General features: G+C 43.7%; 1 protein-coding gene across 1 annotated transcript; it reads right to left on the reverse strand.

The window, feature by feature from the left end:
- Positions 1–9,063: 9,063 nt before the first annotated feature.
- LOC119279786 (GRAS family protein RAD1-like) lies at positions 9,064–10,617 on the reverse strand. Its single transcript, XM_037560909.1, has one exon. The coding sequence runs from the start codon at positions 10,615–10,617 to the stop codon at positions 9,064–9,066; it is 1,554 nt and encodes a 517-aa protein (XP_037416806.1).
- Positions 10,618–20,852: the final 10,235 nt, after the last annotated feature.

The raw sequence follows: 20,852 nt of genomic DNA on the forward strand, positions 1-20,852 counted from the left end.
ATCGCGGGTCGTGGACGACACGGAAGTTCCCCGGATCTTGTGGGTACAGTGTGCAACCTCTGCAGAGTGTAAAACTATTCGAATAGCCGTGTCCACGGTCAAGGACAGTTGGGTAACCGCTCTTGGGCTACGTCCACGTGTTTAAAAACCAGTGTGTGTTTGGATAACTACTTGGGTCAAGTCAAAGGACTTGACATGACTGAGTTCGGTTGGTGCCCACTCTATTTATGTTGATATCTGTGACATGTCCTCATGGTTACTTGAATCCTCCTGATGCATGTCTTACAAGTTGTTGAACATGCCATTGCACTCAAAACTAGCTTTCTGCAAAAATTTACCTATAGCATGCATTGATGTATCTTGAACCGAAACATGGGTTGCTTGCGAGTACATTCAAAGTACTCATTGGCTTGCTACTGGTTATTTTATTGACCAGGCATGAAAGAACAGGATATGATGAAGAATACTTCGATGACGAACATGCGAGCTAGGATGCTTCCCAGTCAGAATGCCTGTAGGGTTAAGGCAGATGGCATGGGTCCAAGTTGTCGTTGAAGATTTCCGCTGCGATGATACACTCAAGACTTGACCATAATGGTCCTACTTGTGTAAAACGGTATGTGTGGAAGTAAGACTCTTGTAATTCAGCTTCTGTGTGTTCAGTGAGCATTGATCTCTGGGATCACTGTACACGTGCATTCGGTGATCTCGACTTATGAGTCGGGGTCCCCACAGAGGGAGACGTTGTCGAGGTCGTTGTGGCGGTGGTGCGTCTGAATAAGTTTCCCCGGGCTCTGTTCATGGTAGCCGGAGCTTTTGCCTTTGTCTCCGAGCCCAAGAGGTAGGGGGGAGGTCCCTGAATCTCATTGAGGTCATGGCTATAGTGTCTAGAGGTCAACCGACACTGGCCGGATTGGACCTCGGGTGGGTGGTAGTTGTGTGGAGATAAAGATTCTTCTTCCTCCTCGTCGGAATGACTTTCCGTTGTTGTTCTTTCTCTTTCTTTGTGTTTTTGTTCTTTCTCTTTCTTTGTGCTACTGCTGGAGGGGATGTCCTGCTTTGCCAGGGTGGTTGGGCTGGTCACAGTGCCAGAACCTGATCTTAGTTCTCTTCCATCTAGAAGGGGCACATATAGTGGTACTCAAAGCCACAGATGACGAAGCCTGGTGCAGGTGTGCTGGATGCACATGTGTCTCCTTGTCTTTTCGGTGTCGGAGTGAAGAAAAGGGAGAGCAGCGTGGCGGCAATTATGTCGTGGCGAATATGATGAACTACCTGGGTCTGATTGTAGATTCTTGTGTTGCAGTGTCTTCTCATAGGGTTTAGGGATGATGGCACAGGGCTCCTGAGATCTTCATGCTTTTACCGGTTGTTTTAGGGTGCTCTTTGTTATTATGATTCATTGTGATTATGTTAGTGTGTGCTTGTACCCGATAAAGACATTGTATTATTTTATGATTTGAATACAAACATACTTTAAAAAACGCAATTTATAGTTTTGTACACTCGAAGAAAAAAAAATGAAATTTGTACGTCGGTGATAAGCAGTTACGTTTGGCCGTCGGAGAGGCCGCATGGCGGTCGCGTTCACGCAGATATAGGCGATTGTTGTTGCACCATCCCAAGATCGTACTATAATTTTGCCCTAGCCAGATCGCCGCCGCCCCTATGCCTGCTGCACCATGAGTTTTCGCTGCGACCTCTCATGGTCATGCCTATGGCAACGCTACGACCTCTCATGGTCATGTTCATGGTGGAGTCGACCAAACAAGCCGATGGAAGGAAAGAAATCTGAGCCCAAGGGACTCAGATGATGAACTGTTTAGGTCTGGTTGCGGATTCCTATGTTGCAGGTCTCCTTGCAAGGTTTAGGGATGATGGCACAAAGCTCCGAAGAATTTATTGTCTTAGTAGTCATTCTAGGGTGCTCTTTATTATTCTGGTTCATTGTGCGTGTGTTAGGATGTGCTTGTACCAGATAAAGACATTGTATAATTCGTGATTTGAATACACGCATACTTTAAAAAACGCAATTTGTGGTTTTGTACACTCGAGGAAAAAAATGAAATTTGCACATCCAGGATCAGCTGTTACGTATAGCCGTCGGAGAGGCCGCGTGGCGCTCGCGTTCACGCAAATATATGCGATTGTTGTTGCGCCATCCCAAAGATCGTATAATTTTGCACTAGCCAGATCGCCGCCGCCTTCGCCCCCGTGCCGGCTACACCATGAATTTTCGCTGCGATCTCTCATGGTCATGCCTATGGCAACGCTACGACCTCTCATGGTCATGTTCATGGCGGAGTCGACCAAACAAGCCGGTGGAAAGAAAGAAATCTGAGCCCAAGGGCTTAGCAAAAGCGGTGCAGAAACCATTGTCGTCGACGCCAAAGTGCGGCGGGGACCTAGTACCATACGCATGGATCTACCTAGACATGTGCCTGACAATTCCCTCCACTGTGCTCATCTTCGAATTGATTCAAGGCATCCCTGCGTTTAAGACTCCATCAGGTTTCCCATGGGGCTACGCCTTCTTCGTTGGCTACGTGGGCGCGGCCAACATGGCGTTCGTCGCCATGCACGTCCGCTGGCGGCAATTGAGCAACTTCGACGGGATCCCCAGAGCAGCCGTCTACTGTCTCGTCTACAGCCCATGGACCCTGCTCCTTGTCGTCCCAACAGCTTTGTTGGGTATGTTTTTCAAAGATCTCCCATCCGCCGCCTGCGTCTTGTGGATAGACATGGTGGTGCTCGCCGTCTTCCTCGCGTGGTGCGTCTCCCTCAACAGGGCTCACTCCAAGAACTCGTTAGCTGGTCTCACGGATAAAGGCAAACCATGTGAAACCGATGATGAATTTCACAGGTTAGCATCTATCTGTTAGTAAGCTCTTATTTAGGGCTCTTTTTTTATGAAATAATTGCCCCATATGCATGTTCTTGGTTGTTTCACAAACTTATTGGAGATTCAGTGGTAAATTAATTATTATACTCAACGGTTAATAGTACTCCCTCCGTCCCAAAATAAGTGTCAATTTTATACCAACTCTAGTAAAAAATTGTATTAAGATTGAGACACTTATTTTGAGACGGAAGGTGTACAAGATTATTGTGCTTAGCTGCTTATTGTGCATTCCGCCAAATATTATTAATCGACTTTTGTTAAATTGCTATCCAATTGGAAAGTCACTCCTTTCTTAGGCTCGGTGCCAAGCACACACGATCCTCGAAAAATGTAGGGTTTCTTTGTTCAAAGCAAATGGTTTTTAGAGGATTCAAATATTAGAATTTTTATATCATAGGTTGTTTGATTCACCATAAATCTGTAGAGGAACTCTTGCTATAATTTCTATATTTTCCTATAGTGTGCGGTGTGTTAAACACTCCATTGATTCTAGTTAAGTCATGTAGTTTTCCAGTCCTCATGCCTTGTCATAGAAACCATGAGAATGTGATTTATGACGGATCATTTGCTACGGTATGCGAATCACCAAAATAAATACTGTACAAATATGCCAAGGTGCTTCATGATGTGCCCACGTGCATTGAGTAGGAGGGCATGTTGATAGACGTGCGCCTCGCCTCAAGTGTCGCGAGAATTGGCCGGTCCAATAATGTTCCTTACTTCGATTCTCTGAGTTCGTTTGTTTGATCGCTCCCTTGTCAAGTTATAGTTTGTTCTGTTCATTTACCCCCTTTTTATTATTATTTTCTATTTTGAAATACTTATATTTCAGAAATTACTTACCTCTAAATTTTAAAAAGGTTCACCGCGCATAAAAGTGATCATTAGTGTAAAGGTTGTTTGCTCATTTTATTTTAGAAAAAGTTCCATACCATTCACAAAATGTTCGTGACATTTAAAAAATGTTCGTGACATTTAAAAAATGTTGACACATTTAAACAATATGATATCACATTTCATAATGTTCATGAAAATGAAAAAACATGTTCACTTAAATTATAAAAAATGTTCATAATATTCAAAATATTACGAATGACATTTATAAAATGGTTTTATATTAAAAATATGTTAAATGCCATTTTTTAAAATGTTCTTGAAATGTAGAAATTTGTTCCCACAGTTTTGGAAGAATTTTCATGACATAAAAATGTGATGTCATTTACAAACTTGTTGCAACACACATAAAAAATTGATTGTTTTTTGGAAGATGCTCATGAATTTTCTGAAGAAAACCATACGTGTGTCTAAAAATGTTCACAGTGTATTAGAAAAAATATATTAAATGTGCATTTGCATATATTCAACATGTATTTGAAAAATTGTTCAACACTTATTTGAAAAATGTTCAACGTGTGTCTGAAAAATATTTAACCTGCATAAAAAATGTACAACATGTATTTAAAAGAAGTTGACAAAGTATTTGAAAAAGAAAAAAGCTGGAAAAAGGAAAACAATAAGAAAAGAAATAAGAATTGAAAAACTCTAAAAGAAAACCAACAAACCAATAGAGAAAACACACGGAAAAGATAAAAGGAGAAAAAAAACTCATTAAATAGATAAAGAAAACATAGATAAAAAACAGAGAAAACAATTGTGCAAAGGTTTCTAGAACCGATCCATACCGTGTGTTCAGCTTTCCCAAAACCGCTTTATTGGCCCGACCTACTAGGTCATGTGCAGAACCGAATATTAGAGGTGAGACTGTGCTACATCGCAAAGTAAGCGAGATATAGCACTAGTGTTGAGTAGGACCTCTAACGATGACATGCCCCGACGGTATAGCAACGGAGGAGGACTTAGCCCAACCACCATGAGGTGGCCCAGGTGGGGGAGACACTCCTTTTAAAGTTGGTTGTTTAATCCTTGCTTCATGCCATATTATCGGGGAAGAAGATAAAAAACACAAAATAGTGAAATAGGAGAACCGCTGAGTAGACTAATTTGAACTCAAGACTTGACGTCACCACGATCTTGACAGGCCGAAGTGTCGAATGATAACCCACTAGATCTAGAACCGTGGGCCAACAACACTATAAACTTCCCAACGTGTGGCGTGTCAACTATGATGATTGGTACTTCTATTCCTTTCGAAGTTGCCTCCACCATTGAACCGCCGTCGGCTTGGACACATAAAAGTAACATAAAAAAACTTAAAATACACTCCATCTTTGTTCTGTGGGTCCCCTGGCCTCCTAGCGCTGAAGTGGCCAGCGGATAGGAGGTGAACATGTGGAAACACGAGCTAAAAAATGGAGCTTCACTTCCTCCGTCGGCTAGGATTTCAACTGTAGAACCAAATTGGTTCGACTGTAATAAAATTGCCATACATATTGGCATATATATGATAAAAAATAATAAAGATATTTAAAGCAAGGATGCTAGCAGTGGAGTATAGAAGTGGGAAACCCATAACATAGACACGACATCTGTTGGTAAACAACTATGCTTCTACAGTATAAACGACCTATTTAGAAAAGAATCAACTAAGCAAGGGAAGAGACAATATATCGACATGTGAGGGGATAAGGAAAGTGACAATCTATATAAATGGGAGAGGAATAAGGGATGCACAAAAATATTTAGTAAATCGACCTTATGAGGTTAGGCTGAGGAAGGGATGATTAAAATGGGACGGGGTAGGATTTTGTTTATAACATTTTAACACAGATAGAGGGAATTGTGGAATACCCTCATATGGGATCTTATATTAATTAAATGAATTAAAGTTTCAACAATGACAAAATTTAACAAACCGCTAGCATCTTATTTTAGTTAGTTGGATGTCCTGGTAAAAAGCAGTTGGATGTAACAATAGCAAAACATCAGCTCTTATTTTACAACATCTTACGTTATAAAATTAAATTACTAATGACCGCATCTTATCTAACAATGGCATCAGTTTAACTTAACAACAGCAAACCGATAGCATATTAATTGATTAGTTGAATGTAAAAATAGCAAATCAACATCATCTTATCTCATACTAGCATCTTATGCTATAAACTTAAATTACTAACAACTGTGTCTCTTAGTTCCATCTTATCATATAAATTAAATACAATATATCATCTTATCTTATATTATTGAACAAACATATTAGCGCTCACAAATGGAAGAACGTCATTTTCAGTATGTCCAAAGTGGCTGATAATCAACTTAATATGCTTATTATGTAGGTGTTTAATTACATGATAAAAAAGAAGAAATCAAGAGGTATAGATATTTTCTCAAGAAGTTTACAACTTATGAGTGTATGGGCATGTATGTGAGCGTCCGTGTTTGTCCTGTGTATTTCAACCAGAGAGTTTACAACTCAAAAAAATTTGTTTCAAATTGAGTATTGGCAAAAGAATTTTTTATATGATTTGTAATCCTCAAATCTGTGATATGAATATGGAAGGGATTTTATTTGTTACTCCCTCCGATCTATATTGATTGAACTTCTTTTTGGCAAGAACGACCATGCTTATAGTGACATCATCGTTCTCTATTGTGCAAGTGCATACCTAGTTATCGGCTGTTGAGACTCCACTTCTTCTAGTGATGGATATCTCTTGTTCGGTTGAGAACAATTTGTACCAACTGGTCATAGGTCACCACACTAGCTTTGAGCCAAGTACAACATTCCAATCGAGTACACCTTCTAACAGTAATATGTAAGATTATGGAGAGCAATATATCTTCCTTCTTCATCATGTCATCTTCATAAGGTAGATTTACATGAACACTTTCCCCTTTTTGCACCAACCCTTTCCCTTAAATATGTACGCAACATAACAAAGTACTCCCTCCGTCCGGAAATACTTGTCATCAAAATGAATAAAAGGGGATGTATCTAGTCGTATTTTAGTTCTAGATACAACCCTTTTTGTCCATTTTAATGACAAGTATTTTCGAACGGAGGGAGTATATGGTTAGGGTAATGGCTAGCTAATGGTCAACTCTTGTGTCCACTAAGTACATACGGTTTGGATTGACCTTCCTTTTGCGTTAGGATCAATCAAGCTGATTGATCCTTTGTTTGCTCCAAGGGTAAGAAGATTCACAAAATCATAAATCACCAGTGATCCAATTGGAATTTATAATCACGCTAGTTTTACCTTTTCTTTTCGCGAATACGCAAAGCTTGCGTATCTTTTCATTGATAGAAGGAAATAGAATGAATACATGGGGTACAACACAGGCCACGAACGCTAGATGGCGTGAACAAGGTGCCCCGAGCAGAGAGAATGGGTGCTCGGCCCAAACAAGCAAACAACACAGCAAACCCCCCTAACTTGAGAGGAGATCCTAACCTATGCAACAACCAACAACCACAAACTCATCACCGTGGACGCCGCGAGCACACAAGACGACGCCTACAAGAAGGATAACGACGCCGTGGCGCCATCGCCGTCCGATCCGAAGAATCAGACCTAGGGTTTCCCCTGGTGCTCGAAGAGGGGCTCAGAGGGAGGCCATGGCAACGCCTTCAAGAAGGGAACGACACTCGCAAAATGACGCCGTTGCCAGCATCGGCAAGCCAAGCAGGGATTTCTCCCTGGCCTTGATTTGAGCAATATCGTAGCCGCCGGATCAGGAACCTGGAGTTGAAGGTCAGACGTCGGTTAAAAACTGCTGACACAAGAGGGGGGTCGTGCCGGACACAATGAGCCTTGGACATGACAGGGGACGAGGCATCGAGGTGGTCGGGGTTGGCAAGGCGACGGGGCGGAGAGGGCTGATGCAGGGCCACAACGGCGACGATGACACCAGTGAGCCCGAAACCGGAAGGGGACGCGGATCCGAGCCACCGGGGCCATGGTCGCCCGGGAAACCGGCGAGTCGAAGAGGCCGGAGGAGACGCAGCCTCCAAGGCGCCGGGCCGGCACCGCGCCGGAGGAAACACCAGCAACCCATGGACAGCGGAGAACGCAGGTCCAGGGCTGTCGGGACCGGAGCCGCACCGGCAAGAGGCCCACCGCAAAGGCACAAGCACTTGTCGAACGCCAGGCCGACGCACTGACAGGGGCAGCCGCCGCTGGGAGACACCACCAGAAACGCACCAAAAGCCACATCCCAAAGCCATGGCCGCAGATCGGGGGAGGAAGGACGCCGCGGCGCCACCAAGGGCAGCCAGACCCAACAGAGGAGCCTAGCCACCACCACCAGCCCGGGTCCGGCGTCATCAGCGGCAGATCACACTAACGAGCGTCAGATCTGGCGCGGGAACACGTTGGGGCGGAGGAGCCTTGTCGGCGTCAGGCGCAGGCAGCAGCCGGAGGCACGGGGCCGGGCGAGGACGGGGAGGCAGGGGGACGGCGGAGACGCACCGGTGCCGGGCACCGGCGGACGGGGAGGAGGGGCTGGGACCGAAGCTAGTCGAGGGGCTCCGCCGCCACCTTCCTGGGAGCCGGCGCGGCTTTGCCGGCCGCTCCTCCGGTGGCGGCGAGGTGGGGGCGGGGGTTGGTCGATGGCGGCGTGGCGCGAGTTAGGGTTCTCCCACCGCCGCCAGGGAGGGCTACGCGGGGGAGCGCTAGTTTTACCTTGCATGGACCACTTAATGGAACATGGCGAATTGGGCAATATGCCTCTAGATTAATGCTCAACACTTAGCAGCGGTTTTTTACAAAAATACTTGGTGGACATAGGTTAAACAAACACGAAATACAAAAAGTTTATAATACACTTCAATATCAATGGCTGGATTTAGTTGGTATTCTAAATCACATTCATGGAGTACCATGATAACCGAGACCTATAATAAAATCATCACATTTGCAGTGTAAAAGGTAGCATTTACACTTTCTTAAAATTAAAATCAAGAGGAAACAATGAAAAAGTTTTGAAAGGAATTATATAGATCGGCCAAAATACCTATACAAAAATTGTCAAGTGGTACCATTACTATGTGGAGGGCCTTACAATAATAATTTATACAAGTGTTCAAGCAAACGTAATACCTTGAACATCCTCCGGTGAGCTTCTCTTTATTTATCCACTCTATATGTAGATATACTTTCTTCCCGGGCTCTCACCTCAGCACCTCACAATATCACATCCAATCCATTATGGATATTGTGAACAATCTGAAGTGGTCCGCAGAAGTGTGATCAGTGTCTCTAGCATTTCCAGCACGAGGCGGCGATGACGGGCTTGCCCTTCCATCCAAGCACGAGGCACCCCTTCTCCTCGGCCACCGTGTACCCGCTGCCGCCGGCGTTCTCCTCAAGCCACTCCCGCGCCTTGGCCGCCATCTTGATCGGCAGGGACTGGAAGCCCGCGCGGCTCATGCGGCGCCGCCACTGGTCCGCGCGCTCGTGCCGCTCCACGCGCGCCGCGCCCTCGCACCCGACCACGTTGCGTATCTCGGCGCCATAGTGGAACTGCTCCACACGCGCACGCCGGGCGTCGTAGCGCGGGAGAGCCGCGTCCAGCGCATCGAACAGAGCCGCGTAGTAGTGAAGCGCCTCCATGAACCGCCCCAGGAAGAATGGCCCGTTGTGGCCGGCGTCCTGCTCCACGAGCACGAACGCCTTCGGCGAGAGCTTGCGGATAGTCTGCAGAACGGAGTTGAGAGCGCCGCGGCTCTCCTTCACCACGCAGTGCAGCTCCAGGACGCTGTTGATGGCCACGGCCTCGTGGGCATCGATGCAGAGGTCGTCGACGTGGAGGCTCTCCAGGGTGCGGTCGACGGCCCTGAACTCGAGGCACATCCCGAGCTCCTCCGCGTAGGTCTCGATCTCGCGCCCGACGGCCCTCATGGTGTCCACGCGGGCTCCGACGCCGGTGACGCGCACGCGTGCCGGCTTGCCGCCGGCCCGCGTGGCAAGGCCGTCGAGCAGGGCGCGCCACTGGTGGCCGCGGTTCAGCCCCATTGTCATGCCGAGATCAACCACGTGGACGTTGCTCTCTCCATCGAAGGCTTCCAGGATGGACGCGTTCGCCACGAAGTGCGCGAAGCGCAGGTACGGGCACAGCTCGTACGCCACGGCGAGCGCCTCGCCGCGCGCTCCGTCAAGGCACGACGACCGCGGGACGCTGAACGCCATGCTCGCCGGGCCCAGGGCCGGCGGGTGCGCCAGGGCCAGCCGGTCCGCCAGGCCCTGCACGAAGCACGACGCGACGCGCTGGAACGCCGTGCCGTGCACGGGCGCGCCGACCTGGAGCTCGCGCAGCAGCGCCGCAGCCTGTGCGCGGTCGCGGCACGCCACAGCCTCGGCGCATGCAACAAGAAGCTGCACGAGCCGCATGCCGTCAGCCCCGCTGCCACCGCCACCGCCACCGACATCTCCCACAGCGACCACAGCCTCACCTGCTTGTTCTTCAAACCCACCACCAGCCACCGGCGGCGAGTGCTCCAAAGCCTCCATGGCCTCCACCTTCTGCTTGCAGGTCTCAAGGACGTCGCGGAACTGCTTCGTCTTCCTGACGCGCGACGACTCGGAATCGGCCTGCGCAGGCGGCCATGAGGCGTGGTACGGCGAGCTGAGGTAGTCGACCTTGGTCGCCTTGGAAGCCCGGGGGCCGAGCTCCAGCTCGACGCCGTCGAGCGCTACCTCCTCAATGCCGAGGTAGTGAGGATGGTCGTAGTCTAGCTCTTGATTAGTGCAAACTGAAGCACCTTCCTGTGTTTGCCATGAAGTAGGGAAGTGGTTGCGTGCCATGCCCACCATTTTACGTGTGTGTGTGATGAACTGGGTAGTTAGTTAGGTCTTGTTGCAGCGCAAATGACCTACCTAATTTTAACTTGTTACCGGATTCAATCAACCTCTATATATAGGCACATAGCTGCCTGCGCTGGGTTGATACGAGTATATAAACGATGCGCGAGGTGGTGAAGTTAATTAATTCATCGATCTCGTCTAAAACAATGTCTCCGTTATAAAACTCAACTTTTTTTATTAGAAACCACATTTCGTATAACTCACTCTAGTGCACGAAATAGACCACCTTTTCAGATTGATAAGGTTTTTAGGATGTACTCCCTCTGTAAAGAAATATAAGAGTGATCTAAATGCGTTTATATTTCTTTACGAAGGGAGTACTAACTTCCTATTGCCGTGTATTAAACTAAAAGAAGTTGTATAATACCTTTTTAGAAACAACTGTTGAGACAAATCCATAGGTGTGTTTTCCAAATTCAAGTATTTAAAATAATATTGATGGTCAAAGTTTAAAAGTATGACGTACGGCAAGTGTGTCAAAACATAACTTATTTATATGAACCGGGTGGTGTGCAAAATTCTACTCCCTCCGTCTCAAAATTCTTGTCTTAGATTTGTCTAGATACGGATGTACCTAATACTAAAACATGACTTGATACATTCATATCTAGACAAATCTAAAACAAGAATTTTGGGACGGAGGGAGTAGTACAAACGCTTCATCACAAAATGGTTTATGAAAGTTGTTACTATTGAAAGTATCATGATACCAAAACTCTCAGCATCGAGCATAGAGATGATAAGGTTTTGTTACACCACGGGAAAAACCTTGACAAGTGCATTTCATCACGCACTCAGCAAAAAAGGCATTTGCCGAGTGTCCTAGATAAAACACTTGACAGAAAAAAAAGAACTCGGCAAACGTATTCTTTGACGAGTCTTTTTTCTAAGACACTTGGCAAACAATGAAATATCAACATGCATGTGTTCATTTGGATTTAACATAGAATTTTTTTTGAATTTTGAGTTTGTCTTTCTGAATGGGTGCTGCATATGTATTGAAAATCCAAATATCATTTTTCTTCAATGTATAGTTCAAATTTTAATATTATTCGGTAAATAGCTAGAAATGTATTTCATGTCTTAAAATTAGCAAACTGTTACAAAAAAAAAAACTACCAAAATTTGGCAATTGTAACATGTAACATGTTCCGTGTAGGTAAAAATAGGGATGTTTTATATGTTATTATTTGTGCTATATTTAAGTCATTAGTGAATTTCTAGGCATTTAGCAGATACTCCCTCCTTAAAATATAAGGCGTGTGTTGACCATTTTGGTCTTCCTCGCACAACTTTAAACTATACTTTTCACTTATTGTATGCCTACAAAATTATTATAAAGATATATGAAACAAAATTTAATTTTGCAAAAAATACTATGATAATATTGATACATGATTAATCCATGCATTTTCATACATGTTAATGGTCAAAATCATGCATCAAAGACCGTGGGAAGTCAAATGTGCCTTATATTTTGTGAAGGAGTGAGTATAATTAAATTAGAACATCAAGTGCATGAAAAGGTTGACAAAATTTGGTTAGAATATCCTATTGGTGTTCTTGAGTCTATGTTTAGGTCGTATTCAGCCAAAAAAGGAGGAATTCTAAGGTCAGGGTGCCAAGACTTGACCCCAAATGTAGAGCTTATTGGTTTTTTTCATTCTCAAAATGGAACTAAAGTTTGAAAAACATGAAACCTGACATGTTGTCATTATATGATCCCTAGAGGTTGCGGCAAAAAATCACAACATTTTGCGGAAGTTTTATCGTGTACTGCCTAGAAACTAGAACACCTCCAATTAGGAATCTAGGTTTTGAGATGGAACGGGTCAGGTATGGAGGAGAACCGATCACTTCTTTGTTGGTTGAACTTGATTTTTTTAATATGGTCAACATATGTAACGGGGGGAAGGGGTCATTTGCTATATTTAAGTCATTTGGTGCATTTCTAAGCATTTAACGGATCAAATTGAAATTTGAACTGCAAGTGCATAAAAAAGTTTGCAAAATTTTGCTGAAAATCCTACTTGTATATTTTGGTCTATTTTAGGCCCATACAAGCAAAGAAGAGAAATTTCAAATAGCAGGGGTGTGGAGACCCGACCCCGAACATGGAGCTTATTGGTTTTAATACTAAAAAATAGTAGACGAAATATGAAACACGAAAATTTCCAGACATCAAGTGCCATGTTCGGAGTGGAGTCCACAAGTTTCATGTTTTTTAGACTTCGTTTGCATTTTTTTTAGAATGAAAAAGCACTAAACTCCATGTTTGGTGTCGAGTTCTGGCACCCTTATGGTAGGAACTCTTTTTTTGGTGGATATGACCTAAACATAGACCGGAAACATAAGAGAACTTCTCAACCAATTCGCTGAACTTTTTGAGGCACTTGCACTTCAAATTTTAATTGTATTCATTAAATGCCTAGAAATGCACTAACTGACTTAAATATAGCAAACAAACCTATAAAATGTCAGTTGTTGGCATATAACATGTAATTGTGTATCTTGAGTAGATGTATAGTAAAAAATTCAAGTCGAACAAATGAAGCAGCGGTCGCTTTGGCTTTGGAGATGGTCCAGTTTCTAAGTAGTATATGTCACATTTAATGTGAAATCTTTTTAAAGTTTTGACCACAACCTCTAGAGATACTATAGTGACACCATGTCAGGTTTCATTACTTTCAGAATTTATTTGTATTTTGTTGAATTAGAAACCCAATAAACTCCATGTCCACCATGGAGTCCTGGCACCATGATGTTTGTAACAATATATTTTCTTGGGTAACTTCTAAACATAGACTCAAGAACACAAATAGGATTTTTCAATCAATTTTGGCAACTTTTCATGCACTAATAGTTCATTTTGTAATTATATTAAAAATTACTAGAAATGTACTAAATGACATAAATATATAAAACAAATCTCTAAAGCCAAAATTTGACATGGAACTTGTAATGGTGTATATTTTGTGTATGAAAAGTTTCATGTTCAATGGATGAAGCATGGGTCGCTTCACCTTCAACTCTCTCTCTCTCTCTCTCTCTCTCTCTCTCTCTCTCTCTCTCTCTCTCTCTCTCTCTCAAAACCTATATTTTGCCTTTGAGATGGTACAATTTATAAGCAGAGTACGTCACAAAATCGTGCGACAATTCTCAAAATTTTACCATGCCCACTATAGATAATATAATGACATCAATCCAGGTTTCATGTTTTCAGACTTTATATGTATATTTTTAATTATAAAACCAATAAACTCCATGTTTGGCGTTGAATCCTGGCACCTTGATGTTGGATTTGTTTTTCTTGGATAAGGCCTAAAATAGATTGATTGACACATATATAGTTTTTAACCCAATTTTGAAGAATTTTTAATGCACTTGCTGTTCAATTTTTAATTTTATTCACTAAGTGCCTAGAAATGCACCCGGTGACATAAATATAAAATAACTAACTCAAAAAATTGTCAAATTTTAACATGGAACATATGCAGTGGTGTATCTTATGTGTAGAAAAATATTCAAGACCAATGGGTGAAACAACGATCGCGTCGGCTTACAACATGACACATTCCGTCTTGAAACTATGACCCATACTTGAAGATGGTCGAGTTTCTAAGCAGTGTGTCAGATGTTTTTGAAACCTAAGAAATTTATTACCGCATCTTCTAGGGATCATATAACAACACCTTGCGAGGTTTCATGTTTTTCAGATTTTGTTTGAATTTTCTAGAATTTAAAAACCAATAAACCACATTATCTTATTTTTATAAGCCATATACATAGTCTCGAGAACAAAATAGGATTTATTTTTTCAACCCAAAATTTTCAACTTTTTTCACACATTTACAGTTCAAATTTAACTATGTGTTAAGGCTTAGCAAATGCACCAAATGAGTTAAATATAGCACGCAGACCCAAAGAATGCCAAACTTTGACATGGAACATATAATGGTGTCTGTGGAGTGTATAAAAAATTTCAAGGTCAACCGACGAAAGAACGGCCGCTTTGCCTATAAGCCTGACCCATTCCATCTCGAAACCTAAATTCTTCCTCGGAGGTGAGTCGATTTTCTAAACATTGTATGTTACAACTTTTCTGAAACATTCTTTATTTTTTACTCATCCTCTAGGGGTCATATCATGACACCATGCTAGGTTTCATTTTTTCAAATGTTTGCATTTTTCATAAATAAATAAATAATAAGGTCCATGTTTGGGGTCGAGTCTTGGCACCCCAATGTTTGGAATTCCTTTTCTTTTCTTTATAAGGCCTAAACTTAGACTCAAGAACACAAGTAGAATCTTGGAACCCAACTTTCCCATGCACTTACACTTCAATTTTAATTATATATGTTAAAACGCCTAGAAATGCACTAAATAACTTAAACATACCAATAAATTTCAATCTAAAACATCCCTAAATTTTCCCATATGGAACATATTACATTGTTACTAATAACAAATGTTGCCATTTTTTGGAACTATGTGCTAATTGAGACATGAATAACATTTCTAGCAATTTACTGAATATAATATTCAATTGTGAATTACATGTTTATAGAAAGTGAGCTATAAATTCAAGAAAAATCAATACTTTTCTGCTTATATATAGTGCTAGCTTCCTAAAAAATAAACTCAAAATTCGAAAGTTTGCTATTAAAAATCCAAATGAACACATTCACTTTATTGCTTTTAATTATTTGGTGAGTGTGTTAGAAAAAACACTCGGCAAAGACAATTATTTGTCGAGTGTTTTCTTTGCTGAGTGTAACACTCGGCAAAACCACCTGTTTGCCAAGTTTTGCTTTTTGCCAAGTATATCGGCCAGGACATTCGCCAAAGGCCTGACACGCAAACAAGGGTTTTCCCATAGTGCATGTCAAGTTTTATTCTGAATAAATAGCTCTGATTAATTGTATTTGCAAACAAAATTGTTGTATGCGCCTTTTTTTGTAATAAAACGACTATTTTATCAACCCTTCGAGCTACCAACCATCAGTAGACAGCTACTCCCTCCGTAAAGAAATATAAGAGCGTTTAGATCACTATTTTAATGATCTAAATGCTCTTATATTTCTTTATTTGCTGACAGTTTAATTAGAGACCAACCGTCTATGATACAGCTAGGGGTCGCAATCGTGTTTATTCTCAATCATTGCTGACATATAAAGTTCTTGGCGGGAACCGGCGGTGGCCCGGGCGTGCGCGGCCCATCCGGCGGCGTGGTGGCGGGTCTCGGCGGGGGGTTGTAGGTGGTGGCGATCTGGCGCCTCCTCTGTTGGAGGGCCTTGGCTCCCCGGGGCGGCGGCCCCGGCCGATGGGCGCGGTGCAGCCGGCGGGCTGTGTCGGCGGGCTCTGGTGGGCAGCCTCCCACGGCCGCGCGGGCGGCGTGGGGGCTGCGGACGCTGGCGCAGTGGCGGCTCCTCGCAATCCGTCATGGCTCCATGTAGAAAATCCGCCCCTGCTTCGATCTGTCCCGATCCGTGCTGGCGCCGGTCCTTGGCGGCGGCTTTCGGCGTCCCCTATGGCCGGCCTGGCGGATCTGGCGTGCGGGTGAGGTTCCGGGGGAAACCCCTGGCTGGCGCGGCAGCCTCCCCAAAGTCGACGCCTTTGGCGCCGATCCCCTTCCTGAAGGCTTTGGGGTGGATCCTCTCCCTTCCGCCTCCTCCTCGAGCTATGGCGAAAGCTTTTGTTCCCCTGGTCTGGGCATCGACGGCACCCTGGTGTCGTGTTCCTTCTTGAAGGCGGCGGCTGGGAACAGCTCTTGGTGGCGGGGCTGCTGGTGGCGTGGTGGCGGTGCGCTTCGGCCTTCTACTTGGTGCCGCACCTTGCTTCGCGGGACCAGCGGACGGTTTCTTTGGTGGAGCGGTGCTTCATCCATACATTGATGGCGACGGATCTTGACGGCGTGGCGCAGTGCAGATTCGGAGTTCGATATGGGAGGATGGACTCGCGCAGGAGGACGACGCTGTCTGGCGTCGTGGTGACGTCGATGGCAGAGAGATCTGGCATGATAGATGCAACAGTACAGCTCTAAAGATGGACTCGTGGCAGGTGGCTGCGGCGGCCTCATACCCGGCAGGCGTCCTGGTTGAGAAGTGCGCCGGACTGGTAGGTGCCCCATACCAGGCAGGCGTCCTGTGTTGGGTTTCGTAGTAATTTCAAAAAATTTCCTACGCGCACACAGGATCATGTGATGCATAGCAACGAGGGGAGAGTGTTGTCTACGTACCCAACGCAGACCGACTGCGGAAGCGATGACATGACGTAGAGGAAGTAGTCGTACGTCTTCACGATCCAACCGATCAAGCACCGAAACTACGGCACCTCCGAGTTCGAGCACACGTTCAGCCCGATGACGATCCCCGGACTCCGATCCAGCAAAGTGTCGGGGAAGAGTTTCGTCAGCACGACGGCGTGGTGACGATCTTGATGAACTACAGCAGCAGGGGTTCGCCTAAACTCCGCTACAGTATTATCGAGGAATATGGTGGCAGGGGGCACCGCACACGGCTAAGGAATCGATCACGTGGATCAACTTGTGTCAACTTGTGTGTTTAGAGGTGCCCCTGCCTCCGTATATAAAGGATGGAGGAGGAGGAGGCCGGCCAAGGCAAAGGTGCGGCCAGGATAGGGAGTCCTACTAGGACTCCAAGTCCTAGTAGGAGTCCACCAAGAGGGGAGGAAGGGAGAAGGAATAGGAGGAGAAGGAGAGGTGGCCGGCCCCTTTTTCCCTAGTCCAATTCGGACCAAAGGGGAGGGGGGGCGCAGCAGCCTTTTTCCTCTTCCCACTAAAGCCCATCAAGGCCCATTACTTCTCCCGTAACTACCCGGTACTCCAAAAAATACCCGAATCACTCGGAACCTTTCCGATGTCCGAATATAGTCGTCCAATATATCGATCTTTACGTCTCGACCATTTCGAGACTCCTCGTCATGTCCCCGATCTCATCCGGGACTCCGAACTCCTTCGGTACATCAAAATGCATAAACTCATAATATAACTGTCATCGTAACCTTAAGCGTGCGGACCCTACGGGTTCGAGAACAATGTAGACATGACCGAGACATGTCTCCGGTCAATAACCAATAGCGGGACCTAGATGCCCATATTGGCTCCTACATATTCTACGAAGATCTTTATCGGTCAGACCGCATAACAACATACGTTGTTCCCTTTGTCATCGGTATGTTACTTGCCCGAGATTTGATCGTCGGTATCCAATACCTAGTTCAATCTCGTTACCGGCAAGTCTCTTTACTCGTTCCGTAATACATCATCTCACAACTAACATATTAGTTGCAGTGCTTGCAAGGCTTATGTGATGTGCATTACCGAGAGGGCCCAGAGATACCTCTCCGACAATCGGAGTGACAAATCCTAATCTCGAAATACGCCAACCCAACATCGACCATTGGAGACACCTGTAGTACTCCTTTATAATCACCCATTTACGTTGTGACGTTTGGTAGTACCCAAAGTGTTCCTCCGGTAAACGGGAGTTGCATAATCTCATAGTCGTAGGAACATGTATAAGTCATGAAGAAAGCAATAGCAACATACTAAACGATCAGGTGCTAAGCTAATGGAATGGGTCATGTCAATCAGATCATTCAACTAATGATGTGACCTCGTTAATCAAATAACAACTCATTGTTCATGGTCAGGAAACATAACCATCTTTGATTAACGAGCTAGTCAAGTAGAGGCATACTAGTGACACTCTGTTTGTCTATGTATTCACACATGTATTATGTTTCCGGTTAATACAATTCTAGCATGAATAATAAACATTTATCATGATATAAGGAAATAAATAATAACTTTATTATTGCCTCTAGGGCATATTTCCTTCAGTCTCCCACTTGCACTAGAGTCAATAATCTAGTTCACATCGCCATGTGATTTAACAGCAATAGTCCACATCACCATGTGATTAACACCCAAAGGGTTTACTAGATTCAGTAATCTAGTTCACATCGCTATGTGATTAACACCCAAGGAGTACTAAGGTGTGATCATGTTTCGCTTGTGAGAGAAGCTTAGTCAACGGGTCTGTCATATTCAGAGCCGTATGTATTTTGCAAATATCCTATGTCTACAATGCTCTGTGCGGAGCTACTCTAGCTAATTGCTCCCACTTTCAATATGTATCCAGATTGAGACTTAGAGTCATCTGGATCAGTGTAAAAGTTTGCACTGATGTAACTTTTACAACAAACTCTTTTATCACCTCCATAATTGAGAAACATCTCCTTAGTCCTTACTAAGGATATTCTTGACCAATGTCCAGTGATCTACTCCTAGATCACTATTGTACTCCCTTGCCAAATACAGAGCAAGGTATACAATAGGTCTGGTACATAGCATAGCATACTTTATAGAACCTATGACTGAGGCATAGGGAATGACTTTTCATTCTCTTTCTATTTTCTGCTGTGATCGGGATTTGAGTCTTACTCAATTTCATACCTTTGCAACACAGGCAAGAACTCTTTCTTTAACTGTTCCATTTTGAACTATTTCAAAATCTTGCCAAGGTATGTAGTCATTGAAAATCTTATCAAGTGTCTTGATCTATCTCAATAGATCTTGATTCTCAATATATAAGTAGCTTTTACTGAGGTCTTTTCTTGAAAAACTTTTATTCAAGTATCCCTTTATGCTATCCAGAAATTCTATATTATTTCCAATCAATAATATGTCATCCACATATAATATCAGAAATGCTACAGAGCTCCCACTCACTTTCTTGTAAATACAGGCTTCTCCAAAAGTCTGTATAAAACCAAATGCTTTGATCACACTATCAAAACGTTTATTCCAACTCTGAGAGGCTTACACCAGTCCATAAATGGATCGCTGGAGCTTGCACACTTTGTTAGCTCCCTTTGGATTGACAAAACCTTCTGGTTGCATCATATACAACTCTTCTTTAATAAATCCATTAAGGAATGCAGTTTTGTTTATCCATTTGCCAGATTTCATAAAATGCGGCAATTGCTAACATGATTCGGACAGACTTTTAAGCATCGATACGAGCAAGAAAATCTCATCGTATTCAACACCTTGAACTTTGTCAAAAACCTTTTTCGACAAGTCTAGCTTTGTAGATAGTAACACTTCTATCAACGTCTGTCTTCCTCTTGAAGATCCATTTATTCTTAATGACTCACCGATCATCGGGCAAGTCAATCAAAGTCTACACTTTGTTCTCATACATGGATCATATCTCAGATTTCATGGCTTCTAGCCACTTTGCGGAATCTGGGCTCACCATCGCTCTTTCATAGTTCGTAGGTTCATCATGATCTAGTAGCATGACCTCCAGAACAGGATTACCGTACCACTCTGGTGCGGATCTTACTCTGGTTGATCTATGAAGTTCAGTAGTATCTTGATCTGAAGTTTCATGATCATTATCATTGGCTTCCTCACTGACTGGTGTAGATGTCACTGAAACAGTTTTCTGTGATGAACTACTTTCCAGTAAGGGAGCAGGTACAGTTACCTCGTCAAGTTCTACTTTCCTCCCACTCACTTCTTTCGAGAGAAACTCCTTCTCCAGAAAGTTTCCGAATTTAGCAACAAAAGTCTTGCCTTTCGGATCTGTGATAGAAGGTGTATCCAATAGTTTCCTTTGGATATCCTATGAAGACGCACTTCTCCGATTTGAGTTTGAGCTTATCAGGATGAAACTTTTTCATATAAGCATCGCAACCCCAAATTTAAGAAACGACAACTTTGGTTTCTTGCTAAACCACAGTTCATAAGGCGTCGTCTCAACGGATTTTGATGGTGCCCTATTTTAAAACGTGAATGCAGCTGTCTCTAATGCATAACCCCAAAACGATAGTGGTAAAGAGATATCATAGATCGCACCATATCAAATAAAGTGCGGTTAGTTCGGACACACCATAACGATGTGGTGTTCCAGGTGGCGTGAGCTGTGAAACTATTCCACATTGTTTTAATTGAAGACCAAACTCGTAACTCAAATATTTGTCTCCGCGATCAGATCGCAGAAACTTTATTTTCTTGTTACGATGATTTTTCCACTTCACTCTGAAATTCTTTGAACCTTTCAACTATTTCAGACTTATGTTTCATCAAGTAGATATACCCATATCTGCTCAAATCATCTTGTGAAGGTCAGAAAACAACGATGCTTGCCACG

Source organism: Triticum dicoccoides, chromosome 3B (assembly GCF_002162155.2).
Source record: "Triticum dicoccoides isolate Atlit2015 ecotype Zavitan chromosome 3B, WEW_v2.0, whole genome shotgun sequence".
NCBI lineage: Eukaryota > Viridiplantae > Streptophyta > Magnoliopsida > Poales > Poaceae > Triticum > Triticum dicoccoides.

Excerpts from the sequence above, each read along its gene's own strand:
- LOC119279786 (XM_037560909.1), bottom strand. The coding sequence starts at position 10,617 with ATGGTGGGCATGGCACGCAACCACTTCCCTACTTCATGGCAAACACAG.